Source organism: Mus caroli, unplaced genomic scaffold (genome assembly GCF_978045245.1).
Source record: "Mus caroli unplaced genomic scaffold, Mus_caroli_1 scaffold_17, whole genome shotgun sequence".
Lineage (NCBI taxonomy): Eukaryota > Metazoa > Chordata > Mammalia > Rodentia > Muridae > Mus > Mus caroli.
In genome coordinates, this window is record NW_028227272.1 from 94,989,199 (window position 1) to 95,006,146 (window position 16,948).

A 16,948-nucleotide genomic window follows, 5' to 3' on the forward strand; every position below is an offset into this window, starting at 1 on the left:
AAGTGCACATTCATGCTCACACTTTGTACATACATGTAATGCATATGCATTAGAGAACAGATGTGCATATACACATACATGCTCTCACATACACAAATGTTCTTTCAAGTATTCACATATATACACATATACTCATGCACACATGAGCATATACTTATGCATATATACACACATGCAAAAATGCAAAATTGCCATGCAAGATATTTGGCAATGTTTCTTTCCAGTTTTTTATCAAATTTCTCTTAGGGCATTTGTGATGAACACAGGGTTAAGATTTGCCCCAGACCTATGTGCACAGTTCCAATGGGCTTATTGTCACACAGCTACGGCAGTATTGTTTTCTTTTTCAAGTACTGGGAACAAACCCAGGGCCTCATGCATGCTATATAAAGCATTCTACCACTGAGCTACATCCCCACTCCTGCTTTTTGAATTTAAAATAACTCTGAACTTCGGGGAATCTATTTTCCGTTTTGGCTGAAGTATAATAATATGTAAATTTCCAGTCAGCAAAAGTCTTGGAGAATTCCAGTTAGATGGACTTTCTTGAAGCCTCCAACATTCTTCTCAGTATACCAGGAGGAGAAGATGGTTTGCAAGTCATGTATGTCTACCTTAATTTAAAACCAAATCCTGGAGGCTGGAGAGATGGCAAAAAGATTAAGAGCACTGGCTTAACCTCTGTTCCCTTCCAGAGGACCTGGGTTCTTTTTCAGCACCCACAGGGTAGCTTACAACTACCTTAACTCCAATTCCAGGAGATGGAAGACTCTCTTCTCACCTCTACAAGCATGTAAGTAATACCTAAATATACATGCAGACAAAACACCTATATACATAAAATAAATAAATACAAAACAAATAAAACTAAATCCCATCAAGCCATTCCCTGTAGCACCAGTTTTGGGGAAAAAAAAAAACTGGCATAAAATGAAAATGGTTTGACAAGTCAGCTTAGACCTATTTAAGATTCTGCCAATCTCTCAAGCTAAATACAAAGCTTCTAGAAAGTGCAGGATGAAAACTAAGTGTGTGTGTGTGTGTGTGTGTGTGTGTGTGTGTGTATGTGTGTGTGTGTGTGTGTGTGTGTGTGTGTGTGTGGTGTATGTGCAAGTGTACTCATCTGTATATCTGTGTGGAGGTCAGAGGTCAATGTGTGGTATCCTCCTCCATTATTCCCCACCATTGTTTTTTGACAAAATGTTCCATTAAATCTGCAGCTCACCAACTAGCTAGTTTCATCTTGTGGTTTCTAGAAGTTTTGTACTTATCTTGGGAGGTTAGCTGGCAGAATCTTAAATATGTGTGTGTGTGTGTGTGTGTACCTATTCATATATTATATATATGGGGCTAGGGAATATATCTATATCTATATATGTATATATCTATATGTATATATACACACATTCATATTCTAAACAATCTTTCACCATGTAGTTCTGGCTGGGCTAGAACTCACTATGTAGACCAGGCTAGCCTTGAAGTCAGAGATTCTTCTGCTTCTGCCTCCCAAGTGGTGGGATTAAAGGCATGCGCTACCATGCCTAGGTCCCACAAAATACTTTTTAAGACATTGCCAAATACTACCTTTCAGAAAACTAAGTCAAGGCACTCTAAGGACCCAAGGGCAGGTTCAACCTCTGCTTCCAGAGTAGCCAGGAGTGAAACACACATACCAGCCAAACATGTTTGCACTTTCCCCAGTATCCTGGGTCTGTGGGGAAGCTCACATGCACAGAGGCTATTTCCAGCCCCTAGAGGATGGGCCAGAACCTGATTCCTAAGAGGCATTCATCTGTCTGGCCAGTGAGGGAAGAAGGATGGAAGATGCTCAGCAAGGAGGGGCCCCAAAGGAGATGAGAGCAAGTGGGAGCAGGAAAGGCTGGAAGAAAGCAAAGCGGCACTGGATGGATGTACTGGGGCGGTAGGCTTGGCAACTCTGAGAAACTCTGGAGAGCACAAGAGGAGGTTTGGATTCTTTAGGGACATGAGGATATAGACCACTGACTCAAAATGAAGTGAAACACAGGATATCCTCCAGTGTCCCCTGTTCCTCCCTGCTGACTTTCCCAGCAACCTCCCAGAGGCTCCTTTGACCCTCTTTGACCCTCAGGACAAAGACCTGGCTAGAGTATGTATATAGGGTGGCCAGTAGACAGTCTACCTGACATCCTGGGCCACAGCTCACACCAAGAGAGGACACAGGGTTCAGCTGAAGGTCCCCAAGGACAGGCTGTAGGAAGTAACCTGGATGATCTAAAATCTTCCCCCAGGAACAACCTCTTTCTTTCCTCTTTTGATGTGCAATTCCTCCCCTATCTTTCTCCACTTGGTACTGGCACAAGTCACAGGGAAGCAGCTACCCATCGACGGCTAAGAGATGAGCAGAGAAGAGGTGGAGCACCGAGGGTGGGTTCTCAACCTCAGCACCTGGGACTTGTGCTCTGCTGTGTGGTGGTGTCTATGCTATGTCCCTAAGGAGTGTGGCACCTGTGGCATCTACCCATTCGGGGCCAATAGTACCCCATCTCCTGGTTGTAAAACCACAGCTGTCTGTAGACATTACCTATGTCCTCCTTGAGGCAAAATATCCAGCAGGAAACCCCACATATTCCTAACAAAAGTAGGCAGCCAGCATTCCTAACCCCTAGCATGGCTAAGCTTCTTGTCCAGTGCATTCCAAGGGGGTCCTAAGAACTTGATGGAGAGAAGTGGGCCTTGGAGCCCCAGATAGAAGGCAGAACTAGAAGTGGATATTGAGTCCCACCACAGCTCCTGGATTAATGCAGGGGCCTCTTTCAGCCCTCATCTTGCAAGGATGTGGATAGTAGGTTATGGTCCCCAAGTCTTCACACTCAGTGAATGTGAAGTTTCTAAGTCCTGGAGCAGTTGCGAAAAGTGACTATGAGACAAAGGTCTGGGACCAAGTGTACACCCTCAAGAAATGTATAATTCTTAAATAAGGGCCCATTGTTCATGAGAAAGGACTGAGTGTGCTAATGAATGCCTTTATAACTACATACATCATGACAGTGGGTAGTTATTCTAGGAGTCTCTTTCCTTATAGATCCTGCTGACTCCATGTGGTGGGGTCTGGTTTGGTTCTAGCTGGAGGAAGAGACTTAGGCAAATAAGGTGAGCTGCCAACCTCTGTTCACTCTGTTCTGCTCCTGGCCACTATGGCATCCTGATGACACTCTAAAGCCTTGGATAGCTCTGCTTCCAGCTGGAGAGAAGCGGACAGGGAGGGTGGTTGGAGTCATGAAAACACAGTGGCCCCCAGGTGCAGAGATGAAGCCCCAGCTACTCACATGCAAGCTTCCCACCTTCTTTCCAACTCTCAGTAGCTGAACAGACTGGGATGGGGGGGATGAGACTGGGACAGCCTCATAGAGGACAAAAGGGAGGGAGGCCAGCATAGGAGGACACAGAGAGGGGAGCCCAAGTGAGAAGCTAGAGGCTTGGAAATAGGTACCTTTATGTTTCTTCATAGCTCCTAGCTCTGAAGTACTCAGGGAGCTCTCGGATAGTTCATCCCCGTCAGGCTCCTGCAAGGCTGGACCGCTCCATGATGCTACTGGAGACTCCTTCTCCAGGTCCCAGGAATCTAGATCATTCTCTCTAGGCTTGAGGGCAGGTAGGGTCTGGGCTGGCTCATTTTCTTCAGGTGGGGTGGTGGCAGAGGCTTCAGTGGCCTCTGTATGGCACAAAGCAGACGTGGCATCCCCCTGGTTGGTGCTGTCCATAGAAGCTGCGTAGTCCAACATGAGGGCAGCATTGTGGTCCTGAGATAGTGAGGTCTGTCAGGGGAGATGTACAACAGAGGTTGAGGGCAAACGAAAAGCCATCCCAGGGATATAACAAGAGTGCATGGGAGGGAGAGAGGGAGGGAGGGTTTGGTGTTGGCTAAGTGACAGTTGAAGATGAACCAGCTTACAGAAGTGCCTGATGATACTAATACAACTATGCCAATCAAATTACTAATCAGAGTGGCCTACAGATATTAAATGTGAGGATTAGCTGATAGTTCCGAAGCAAAGCCAGAAGGTAGAGAGCAGACAGCCATGGTTATCCTCCTCTTGCTCATTTATCAAACCCAGACTGAATAAGAGCTTCTACTATTTGGCCTTGCTGGCACCAGAGACCTGCCTCTCCCACTCCAGTGGCTGAAGAAGCCAGACTAAGAAGAGACATCCCCCGCCTTGGTGTTTAAGAACACCAATGAGCTTCTCTTGGAGTCCTGGGCCCAGGCTACCCACACAGTGTAGCACCACCAGCTATGGTGACTCACTATTGGCCCCTGTCAGCAACAGCGAGGGTGACTTCCAGCATGCTCTCCTCACCACCCTCTTGATGACCTTGTAAGATCCAATCTATCCTCTCTAATCATGACCACAGCTACCTACTCTGTCACTCACTGCAGTTCTCTCTCCATCTGCCTATTTGGAAATGTCTAGAAAGAACCAGGATTTTTTTTTTTTTTTTTTGCATGACCCCTTAAACTGAAGATCTAGCCTGTTCTGCAGCCCAATGGCACGGCTGCCATCAGAGGCAGTTCACTCCCACCTTATGCTCCATGAAGATACCACAGAGTAGAAGAACAGGGGAACTGAACTGGAACATTTTGTAGAATAACCTTTATTTCTATCAGATAACAGAAAGGAATACACATATTTTTTTTGCAAAATATTTAAATGTTTTAGAAATGAGTAATCTCACAGAAAAAGTAACCCTGGGAGGCAACTAGGCGGAGACTTCACCACAGGGGTCTTACATGTGCTTTTATTTCTATCTTAGTCGTCATTCTAGAAATGACTCGCCAAGCTCTCAAGCCTCAGAGCATCACCCAGCAGGCAGCTGCTACCTTCCTGTATCAGCAAGACAAAGGACTCCTGTGGCCCCAGAGGTAACCAACTCTCTCTTGGGAAGGAACTGGGCTCTGCAGAGGGGACCTTCTGGATGAATGGGGAACTGAGATAATATGCTGACAGACTCCCACCTCCTGCTGCTTCCCTCACCTACCTTGGAGATCCCTGAAATTATGATGGTGCTTTTCTTCCGTGGGGACTTGAGTTTCAGCTTCGAGGACTCGCTGAGCTGCCGAATGGCGACTTCAGCCACAGGGTCTGAGCCATTCAGCACCAACAGTTCTGCCAGAAGGAAAGTAGCACCGAGTTCAGTAGAAAACCTCACAAGCTCCAAGCGAACCCCCATAGCACGGGGGCAGAAACAGTCTACAAGCAGTGGTTGGCAAGCATTTGGAAGGAGGGAGAAAATAAGGGGTTGAGGTTTTTTCAACTCATCTCACCATAAAGTAGAAGCAGCTAGGAGCCACCTGTAAATGAACAGGCAAGGCCTGGTTCTGGTAAAACTTTAAGAGGGCTATGTAAAATGGCAAAGGTCAGCAGACAAAAATTAATAAATTGTGGGCAAGAGGATACGGTACAGGAAGTAAAGGCACTATGGCCAGGCAGTGGTGGCACACGCCTTTAATCCCAGCACTCGGGAGGCAGAGGCAGACAGTTTTCTGAGTTCGAGGCCAGCCTGGTCTACAAAGTGAGTTCCAGGGCAGCCAGTGCTACACAGAGAAACCCTGACTCGGGAGCAGGGTGGAAGAAAAGGCACTATGTCTAATGATCTAACCTTAGTTTGATCCCTTGGACCCAGTGGGGAAAGGAGAGAACAGATTCCTGTGGGCTGTCCTCTGACCCTCACATTCATTCATTCATTCTTACTCTCTCTCTCTTTCTCTCTCATACACATACAGAGAGAGAGAGAGAGAGAGAGAGAGAGAGAGAGAGAGAGAGAGAGAGAGAGAGAGAGAGAAGAAGAGAGAGAAGAAAAGAAAGTTTTAAACATTGGGAAAATTTGGACCTCACAAAGGCACATAACTCCTCCTCCCTCCAGAAGTGGCTGACACAGAACATGAATCCAAGGAAGCCAATAAAGCTATTAAGAGCTGGCCCTTCCTGTGTCATAAATGTATTAAGTACTGCTGACGGAGCCTGCGTGTTTTGTCATTTGCTCATCCCTAGCTCCATCAGGTGAGTTCTTTTTTCTTTTCTTTCTTTAAAAAAAAGATCTCCACTTGACAAGATGCCAGGCCATTGGGTAGGTGGCTAGGTGGAGAGGGGTCTCTCCTCCAGAGAGCTTGTACTTATAGCTTATATTATTCTGCTAAGGTAAAATGAAACATGACAAAAAGGGATTCAGGATGTAGCTCAATGATACAGCACTTGCATAGCATGCACAAGGCTTTGTGTTTGATTCCCAGAACTGCAGAAGCAAATGAAGGAACCAGGATAATAAAGCTGTTTTAAGAGCAGGGCATCAGCCAGGGCCATAGGTCACAGGGGATGGTTTCTACAGTTACACACTTGGCCCCAGAGCTGGGCTTAAAGGAGTGCTTGTTCAGCCACTCCTTGCTTTTTAGGTGGGTACTACAGATTAAGCTCAGGTCCTCACACTGACGTCTAGACAGGAAGATACAAAAATACAGAATTGGAACTGTCACAGCTTGAATGTGAAATGTCTCTGAGAGGCCAGTATTTAGGGGGCCTTCTGAGATGGTGGTGCTACTCTGGAGGCTATAATACATTTGGGGATGGAACCTTGAACTTCCTCTCTGCTTCCTGGTTAGCCATGATGTGAGCAGGCTCTGTCACAAACTCTGGCTACTATGCACTTACTCTTTAAAAAGTGAGCTACAACAATCCTTTTCTCCCTTTTAATGTTTCTGCCAGATCCCTTTGTCATAGTGGTACAGAATATACAAAATTATTAATCCAGAAAAATTGGTACAAAAGTGGGTTGTTGCTTCTGTGAAACCTATGTGGTTTGGGCCTTTGGAACTGACTTGTGGAAGGAATGGTGGAAGAATTTGGATATGTGAACTAGAAAAACCCCTGAAGAAGCCCTGGAGGCTCACAAAATGACACAGGCTATTGCCATTGCTCTTGTGGCTCACCGAAACTAGAAGGTAAGACCTACTGTTGAAGACACAACACACTTTCAGTTAGAACATAGAGAAAGCTGGAACTGACCTGAAAACCTCCTCCCTGCTAGAAGGTGCTATGCAGGCAGCTGGGGGAGAAAAAGAATCAGTGGGCTTACACAGCAGAAACTCTGCATTCTTCTGTACTGACCTGACAGGCAAGATGTATGACTAGTGCAATAGTGGCATGACTACTACGGGGTAACCTTCTGCCTTTTGGATTTGAAGTCAGCTGCACAGGAAGGAATTGACTCCTGATCCTATAAACTTGGTCAAAAGCCCAGATTAGGAGGAACTGTCTACTGTTGCTTTGCTAAATGGATAGAGGCAAAAATATTTGTTCTCATTCAAATTAGTGTCAACCTCAACTTTTGTCAGAGAAGCCTCCTTTGGCAATGGTCAATGCAGAGACTCATAAAAGAAAATTTTCTGAGAATAAACGATCTCCCCAAGGCTCAGGGAACACTCTGGAAGCAGAGGAGGAAAAAGCTAGAGGCCAGGAAAGAGGGCTGTAAACTGCTGTGCTCTGGATATGAAACGGCCTTGGTACTCAGGAAGCACAGCAGGAGTGATTACTTGCACAAGATCAAGCCAGGCAACATTCCACATGCATGAGCGGGTTCATCGCTCTGTTCATAGCGGAAGGGCTACTGGGTTACTGCTCGAGGCAGGAAGGATTGTAGTCATTGGTAGGTTAACCATGCTCTGGTGGATGGCCCCTCATACATGTAGGGACTCAGTTTATTAAAAAAACAAAACAAAACAGAATGAGACATGAGGTGGGAGGGTTTGTGTTGGGGGAGGTCTGAGAAGATGGGGACTGGGGAGTTGTGATCACGGATATGATCAAAATACACTGAATCAAAACATTAAAATATTTTTGAAAAGGAAGAAAGGTTCTAGACTACTGTAATTAGCCCTTAGACTTATTCCTGTGGTTGTATGGAAGACCTGAGTGCTGAGAGAAACAGTGAGTTTGGAATGGGAACAAGGACTCCACTGGGAACAGGATTAGAAACTATCTGTGTTACATTTTGGCACAGAATTTGCCTATAGTTTACTTATGTTCTAGGACTAAAAGAAGCGAATTCATAGTGCAGCATTCAGGCCATGGCATGGTTACTACTGGCTGCTTTAGCCAGGCTTACAGTGGGGTGTAAGAATAGAAATTAGAGCAGAAAGACATGAAAAGTGAAGTGTTTGGTTAGGAAAGAAAAGTATCTCAAACAGGTGTGGCCATGGTTATTTAAGCACCATTTAGGAAGAAGTCAAATAGTGTGTACTAGGATGTAGGATGCTCTCAGGATATTTCAGGAATTGGTGAGACCTGATGCCTCCAGCATATAAAACTATGTATTCATTCGAAAGATACTTGAATGGGGCTTCATAGAGAAATGTGTCACAGGTTCACTCATCTAGGCACTTAGAAGTCACCGTGGTCATGATACTAGGAAGGCCTAGCTACCTATCAAGTGATCAGTGAAACGTAGGGTTGTCCACTTAGTGCTAGGTTTTCAAGCATGCAGTAAACAGGTGTTATGGGATCATACAGGGTTGCACCTAAATTAAGGAAAGTGTGTAGGGCCAAGTACTATTCATTTCAGGTTTCCTGTGGGGAGCATCTCATTGGGCAGAATCTCTGAGGATGAAGCCTAAGCTGCAGTAGAGACCCCAGAATGTTGGCAATGCCAGGACTATAAGACATGTCCCAAGGAAAGCTGTAGGTAATAAGTGGAGTTAGCCCAAGAGACAGGCCACATGGGTTGCAAATGGCAAATGTGCAGGAGTGGAATTGTCTGTGTCTATTGGTACTCCATTTCCACCACATGCATTAAATGCCAAACACAGGACTACAGCATTCAGTGCCCTGATACAGTTCAGTTTCCCTCTGGTCTAAAATTTCCTCCCATTCCCTCATTTCTCCATTCTGAATGGGCACAATTACTCTGTACCCTTGTAGTCTGGAAATATCTAACTCTCCTTTTGGTTTTACAGGGGCTCACAACTAAGTGACATCCCTGAATCTCAAAAACAAAACGCTATACTCAGATCCTTGAACAGTGTTGGAACTATTAGGTTTATGGGGACTCTTAAACTAATTGTATTTTGCATTATAAGATGACTATGAACCTTTGGAGCCAGGATGCAATACTATGGCTTAGATAGGCTCATGTTATGAACACTTGTTCCCCAGCCAATGGCACTATTTTGGGAGGCTGTGGAACCTTTAGAAGGTGGAGCCTAGCTGGCAGACATCTGACACTAGGGACAGGCTTTGAAGGGGATAGCCCTGGGTTTAGAATCTCTTTACTTCCTGGTCTGATATGATCCTGGCTCCTTATGTGTTTACACAGTCGTGCCTCCCCCCCAACCCCATGAGGGACTGAAACTGGAGCCAAAATAAGCTTTCCCACCATGAAGCTGTTTCTGTCAACTGATTGATTGCAGCTTTGTAAAAATAACTTTAAAAAATTACCCAGAGAGCTCAGAAAACGACTCTCAAATGCTTGTGTGGACAGTGTGGAGAAAGCACAGCATCCAGGCCATGCTGTCCCCAGTGTCGCTCACCCAATGGCTCTGACATCATCCACACGCCAAATGGTAAGATAGCTTTCATAAAGTTACCAAGGGGCCCAGCTATGTCCTCAGTCTCCCTTTACCTGACATTCCCAGTTTTTTTCATTTTCTATTTGCTACCAAACCAAAGATGCCCGAGCAGGTAGGGGAGAAGGAAACCCTCACTCCTAAAGCTCAGAAGTACACAGATATCTTACCCGTGTCTGAAGAGGAGAATGTCTTACTGACGGGGGCACTGTGGCAAGAAATGGCCTGGACAGAGATGTCCTTCTCAATGACCTTCACTGTGACGGGTGTCCTCACAGGGGACTCTGCAAGAACAAGACTCCATCAGCAAGGGCATGCAAATTTTCAACAGAAGATTCTAGAAAGCTAGGGGAAGCCTCTAGTGCACCTTGAGGCCCTGCAGTTATTACTGGCTGTAGCTGGGCTTTTAGACTCACACATTCGGCTCTTCCACTGCGTTGGCAAAAGTGGGGCTGGGGGTCTAGATTTGAGCAAAAATTCAGAGACATTTTAATAAAACTAGAGTTCTCATGTGAATTGTGGGTCCATGACTTGTGCCATGGGAGCTACTTTGGGAAGGTATAATAATGTATTTTTCTTTTGACCACCCAGGGGCTAGCTACAATGCAAAAGAAAGGTTTGTGCTGGCTTCATTTAAAAAACAAAACAAAAAACAAAAAATCCAAAGCTTTTTTTGTTTGTTTGTTTGTTTTTTTGAGACACAGCATCATACATCCCAGGTTGGATAATATTTCATGTTAGGCAAGAATGACTTGAACTCCTGATCCTTCTACCTCCATTTCCTCAGTTCTGGGATTACAAATGTGTGCCACTATGTCTACTTGATACAATTCTGGGATCCAATCCAGGGCTTCCTCTATACTAGATGAATACTGCCCAGCTGAGCCACATCTTCAGCCCACACCATGCCTCTTTATCAGTGGTGTTTAACATACATTCAGTTACCTGTATTAGTCTTGTAATAATCATGAGTATAATGGAGTTCTGAGTTCCATGTGGCTGGGAGAACCTCATCTCTGTCTCATAACATTCTCTCTCTCTCTCTCTCTCTCTCTCTCTCTCTCTCTCTCTCTCTCTCTCTGTCTCTGTCTCTCTCATCTGTGTGTGTGTCTCTCTCAACTCCCTCTCCCTCTCTCCACCCCCATCTCTCCCTCTCTCCACCCCCATCTCTCCTTCCCTCCCCTCCCCCCTCTTTTTCCAGGCCACCAGACTTCTTTGCTAAGCCTTGACACTGAATCCCACGATGCTCAGTGTTGCAGGGCGAGCCCCACCCACACCCACCCCAGAGGCTGGGAGCCTGTGGATCTCCTGCAATGAGAATGTACTCTGGTCTCACCTGAGTTCAGTGGAGTTGCCCTCCCAGTGTCAAACCGAGGTTTGGTCTTCACAGCAGTGACAGTGGTGACCACAGTCCCACATGGCATCACCGTACGGTCCTTTTCTATCTTTGCAGCAGAAACAGGGGGAGGAGCTGGCCAGGATTTCAGCTCCCCAGGTTCTACGTAAGAAAACTATGGCAAAGACAGACATTCATTATGAAACACAGAGGAGATTCCACGGACAACTGCTTCCCACGCTCTCTAGGCCACCACCCACACACAGAACATGGTGTCACAGAATACCCATGTCCTTTCCTGGTATAGTAATGACCTCTAGATGACCTCTCAAACCAAATACAACAAAAATGCAAGGGAATAGCTATTTTTCTGTACTGCTCAAGGAATTATGGTAAGAGGAAAAAGGTATATACTTGTTCAGTTTGATGTAGTTTGGATGATTTTTATTTGTTTGTTTTTCCCTGAATATTTTCAGACTGGTTGGTGCAAACTACAGCTGTAGACCTGCAAATATGTACTCTGCAGACAGTAACAACAGGCTGACTTGGCTGCAGTACACTCCCCCCACCCCCAATAACCTCTACTTTAGTTTCTTCACCCATATTACTTTTTCTTTTTAAATCAACCTGGACTGACTTAGACCCAAGTTAAAAGGAGGGCAGCTGGGTTAGCTGAGATGACACTGGGAAAGGTCATCTCCTACAGTAGCCAGCTTAAGCCACCTTAAGCCAGTCCTGGCAAGATGTGTCCACCTGAGCCTGAAGCCCATGGTGAGAACAGGACATCGTGGGTAAGCTCAGCATGTCATATGGAGACAACAGTGAGTCCTGGCAGGCAGGAGACTGGGCTGTAGCATCAGAGAACATGCCACCATACCTCTGCGGTGACTGAGCCCAACACCAAGCTGTCAGGCTCTGTCCCACTGATCAGTCTGAAGGTCTGTGGGCCATTAGGCTGCTTCCTAAATAGATCCAGGTGAATGGTTGCTATCCCCAACAGACCTAGAGTGGAAGACAAGAAAGAACAATGGTGATGTTTCCAGTCACACACCCTGAGGAGTGTTCCGTTAGGTTCACTACACAGTGTTAGTATCACCAAACATAAAGAGGTTGTGGGCATTCCAGAGGGAATGGGGCTACATGCCAGGCCTGCCAAAGGCAATATCCAAAGCACACAGGGTGTAGAACTGCACCAACCATCCTTGAACCACTGACAGAAACTGGAAAACAGATGTGTGTGGTGGTGGTGGAGGTGGTGGTGGTGGTAGTGGTGTGACTACTAAATGTCCTGGGCAAGGATGGAGGGGTCAAGGCATGATGACAGTGACCTGCTATAGAATGTGTGCCCTGTATGTGAGAAGCAAGAATAAGTAAGGAGAAAGAGGGTGAGAAAGGAGGAAGAGGGAGACAGATAGGGGTGTAATGACTAATCACACAAAGATTATGAGCAACAGGGCAAATATTCAGAATGAGAATTTAAACACAGGCTGCATGGGCATACTCTACATGGCTTCTGTAAAGCTGCAGTTTCACAGACTATACCCGGCTGCCTTGGAATAGAGGAGAGTGGGCCACCAGGAGCAGGGACTGGGAGGAATGAGAAGTTAAAGGTAGCCTGATGCAGGGTGTCCTATATAACCACTCAAGGAAGATCGAGTTTTTCTTATCACCTCCCCAGGCATCTAAAGACAGATAATTCCAAAAGGCTAGAACAGAACTCTTAACAGTAACTAGGACATGAACATCTGCTCAAACTCTTGCCTTCCAACTTCCCTTCAGAAGACTCACCAAGAGACTCAATGGTACAGCTGGATAGGCCAATGGTCTCTACCTTCCCAATTTTAATGTTTGTGTGGATTTTAACATCCAAGAGGTCTGAGAGTGTAACTCAGTGGTACAACACTTTATCTAACATGCTTGAAGCCCAGCACCACAAAATGAAAGAAAAAAATAATTTAAGGACCAGCAAGATGGTTCATCAGGTAAAGGCACCTGTCACCAAGCCTGACAAATTACACTTGATTTCCATGACCCCCCCCCCAAGATAGAAAGAGAATCAACTTCTGCAAGCTGTCCTCGAACCTACACAGACACACCACAAAAGAATGTAAAAACAAAAAAATCTAACAAACATAGATCCATGATTATGTTGGTGACTTTACCCTAGACTGTTGATTTCCTCTGTCTGAATCATGTGTGTGTGTGTTTGTGTGTGTGTGTGTGTGTGTGTATATATATATATTTAAAGATTTGTTCACTTTATATGAATACACTGTAGTCATCTTCAGACACCAGAAAAGGGCATCGGATCCCATTACAGAGCCACCATGTAGTTGCTAAAAGAGCAGTCAGTGCTCCTAACTACTGAGCCATCTCTCCAGCCCTCGTGTGTTCATTTTAAATTCAGCCAAGGGACTTATTCTGTAAGGAAACATCAGCTGAAACTTATAGAGAGGGACATTAGGACAGGCGCTGCTAGGGCTAACAATAGCTATGATGGGAAAGTGTATTGTTTGTTTGAGACAGGGTTTCTCTGTGTATCCCTGGCTGTTCTGGACTCCATCTGTAGACAAGGCTGGCCTCAAAGTCATAGATACACACCTGCTTCTGCCTCCCAAATGCTGGGATTAAAGGAGTAAACCACCACTACCTGGCTTGTTACTTTTTTTTTTTTTTTAATTTTAAAAAATTGAAGCACCAGGCAGTGGTAGTGCATGCCTTTAATCCTAGCACTTGGGAGGCAGAGGCATGCGGATTTCTGAGCTCAAAGCTAGCCTGGCCTACAGAGTGAGTTCTAAGACAGCCAGGGTTATACAGAGAAACCCTGTCTCGAAAAACAAAACTATATATATATATATATATATATATATATATATATATATATATATATATGGAAGTCTGTTAAGAGTAGAATGGTTTGAAATTGCTCCTCTAATTTAAAAATTATTGGAGAAAGATTCTGGAGTTTAACAGTAGAGACTGGGGAGATGATTAGGTGCTAAGCATGCTGGCTACTCTTCTAGAAGACCCAGGTTCAGTTCCCAGCCTGACACAGAAGCTCACAACCATCTGGTCCTGAAAGATTTGGCACCCTCTTGTGGCCTCTGTAAGCACTACATGCACACAGTGCACAGGCATATTTGACAGGCAACATATTCACACACATAATGATTAAGGAAAATGTTTAAAAACCAGACAAGCATGACCCCCAAAGGAATGACACTGTTGATTCTTAACTTTGTACCAAACATTCAGTTGGGAGACCTGTGGTTCAGAGGAGGAGGCCGCCTCCTTCACAGGTTTCTCCCCTCCCCATTCCAGAGCCTAGACCAGAGTGCTCGTCTGGAACACTTCTCTACATATTCACCACCCACCTTCTGAGGAGCACCCATCCTGTGAGATCTGCAGGACCAGCTCCTTGGATTTGGCGTTCAGTTCACTGCAAAAAGAACAAACCCATGTGAGCCATCCAAAGCTCCATGCTGTAGGGTTGAGTTTCCCACTCCACACACCCTGCCATGTATGTGTGTGTGTGTGTGTGTGTGTGTGTGTGTATATATATATATATATATATATATATAGTATATATATTATACTAAAGACACATGGTTGTCAGTCATTAAAAACACACTGCAGGCAGTCTGACAGTTCAGAAATAGCCACCGATTCAACCAAGGGTTGGCCTTTCAGCGGGGACCCATGGAACACCCTTTGGTGATAAGAAGTATATTAGAGCTAATACACCAGCCATGTAGCACATGACAGGTGGGCAGTACAGACTGAGACCCTGAGTTCATTTGGTTAATTTTTATGAACTTAAAATTGAATGTCACATGCCACTGCTACCATTTATAAAGCACGACTGTGTATAATTGAGTATAAAACACAGAATTCCAACAAACCTCCCTCTTTCCTATCTTTTGCTTAAGACCCATTCGTCAATGCTATATCCACCATCACCTTTAACAGCTTTAGGTGATTCCCTGGAGATATCACAGACTGAATAACAACTGCACTTTTTACAGGTGTCTAGTACTCTGCTGCCTCGGCCTTATAAAACTTACCCATCCAAGTCCTTACAGATAGACTGTAATAGATAGTCCTTACAGATAGAGTCCTTTCCAGTAAACAAATGGAGATTAACATCCTCACACAGTTGGAGGTCAGAGGATAACTCACTACAGTTGGTTCTCTCCGAAAAGTGGGTCCTGAAAATTGGAATCCTGGGAACTGCTGTCAAGTTTGGCAGCAAGTCTTTACCCACCGGACTGTTCCTCCGGCTCCCTTTCCAGGATCCACCCATCATTTCTGTCGTTTCTTTGTCTTTTCTAAGTGCGCTAATCAGTTTGTCTAGATCAAGATCACCCCATCCTGACGCCAGTGGTCTGCCGCTATGACCGATCACTCATGGTGAGATCTTTAAACTCCTCTTACAAATGTGTTCATGAATTTCTCCTAGCTAAGTGTTTTCAAAACTAGGACCCAGTATTAAACACTACCGACTCTCTTTGGGGCAGGTGTGAAGACAGGCAGTTTACTTTCTCCTATGACTTGCTGGCACAGTGGAAGTTATTAATGAATTTTCTTATATTAAGCCAGCTTTACGTTTCTGGTGCAAACTCAAGTGGATTTATTTGTTTGTTTTTTGAGACAGTCTCTAGATAGCTCTGACTGTCCTGCAACTCACTATGTAAATGAGGATAACCTTAAACTCAGAGATCTGCCTGCCTCTACCTCTGCCTCCCAAGTACTGGGATTAATGGCATGCTCTACCACACCCATCTTGGATTTATTTTTAACAGAATGGCTATATAAACACTTTATTTTACATGTGTCCATGTTTTGCCTACATGTATGTATACCACATGTACGCTTGGTTCTTGCAGAGGCCAGAAGAAGGTATCAGATCCCCTGGAATAACGGGTTCTGGGAACTAAACCTAGGTCCGCAAGAACAGCCAATGCTCTTGACCAGAGCCACAGCTCTCAAATAGATTTATTTTAATGCATCATTGGATCCCATGTGATGACTTTTTACTTAGGATCTTTATACTGTTATTTATAAATGGTTTTCATGCCCCCTTTCTATTTTATCCACCAGAGGTTGGCATCAGTTAGAGGCTTCTTTCTGCTCTGTGTGGCTGGATGCTAAGGGAAACAGGGAATCCCTGAACAGTCCCTGAACAATAGAGAAAGAGAAAGAAGGGTGATCCCTGGAGCTGCCTTTAAAAGGAAGTCTGTGTTTGACATGGAGCTGACTATCTTTCAGAACAGGACAACTTGTTTTCATTTCTTTTACATTTTCTTAGTGTAAACAGTGCTATACAATGACTCCAGGATCTGTCCATCTTGAACAGACCTAGCTGCCACCAGCAGGCCTCTGAGGATGCAGGCTGTACTCACAAGGTGAATTCCTCTTCCCAACTGAGGTCAGTAGTGTTTCTCACTAGGGTGCTGATGAATCTCTGTTCCGGATCGTTCAGCTGAGCCACGCACACATGGCTAAGGCCTGTGATCAGATGAAGCAAGGTTGTATTTGGCTTTTATTTTTTAATTACATTAACACTTTGCTTACCCACACAAGAAAGAGTAATAAATTAACTGAAAAAAAATCTCACCCAAGAAACCTTTCTGTCATTTCCCATTTACACACTCTCAATGCTGGGGCAACAACTTGGTGGTAACAGCCCTGGACTGGCCCTAGTGTCCTACTTCTTCATCAATTCATCAATCCTGGAGCCTCACCCAGAAGCAACACGCTATGTGCTGAGGCTTGGCTCCTCTTTAGACTAGACTAACAGCCTACCCAAACGATGGTCAATATTGAGCTTAAACTGTGGCTGCACCTCACAGACAACCCGTATCCCACTTACAACAAGCAGGTGTTTTCTTTCCTCATCTATCCCACAATCCTTTGCGGGTACTTGGAATAGGCACTTTGACATTTCATAGCTGTTCCTGCTCTGAGAAATTGTTTCCTCTAGAGCATCAGTCCTCAAGTCCTCTGTGGTCAGT

General features: G+C 45.0%; 1 protein-coding gene across 3 annotated transcripts in view; it reads right to left on the bottom strand.

Moving 5' to 3' along the window:
* C2cd2 (C2 calcium dependent domain containing 2) overlaps window positions 1–16,948 on the bottom strand; it is a 71,316-nt gene that overhangs the window by 9,857 nt on the left and 44,511 nt on the right. For all 3 annotated transcript variants that reach the window (XM_021185347.3, XM_021185345.3, XM_021185344.3), the window contains exons 7-13: window positions 16,337–16,442; window positions 14,309–14,373; window positions 11,812–11,936; window positions 10,935–11,109; window positions 9,769–9,882; window positions 5,023–5,150; window positions 3,476–3,800 (exon numbers count right to left, since the gene is read on the bottom strand). In XM_021185347.3, coding sequence (XP_021041006.1) covers window positions 3,476–3,800; window positions 5,023–5,150; window positions 9,769–9,882; window positions 10,935–11,109; window positions 11,812–11,936; window positions 14,309–14,373; window positions 16,337–16,442 — 1,038 coding nt within the window. The remainder of the gene's footprint in view (window positions 1–3,475; window positions 3,801–5,022; window positions 5,151–9,768; window positions 9,883–10,934; window positions 11,110–11,811; window positions 11,937–14,308; window positions 14,374–16,336; window positions 16,443–16,948) is intronic.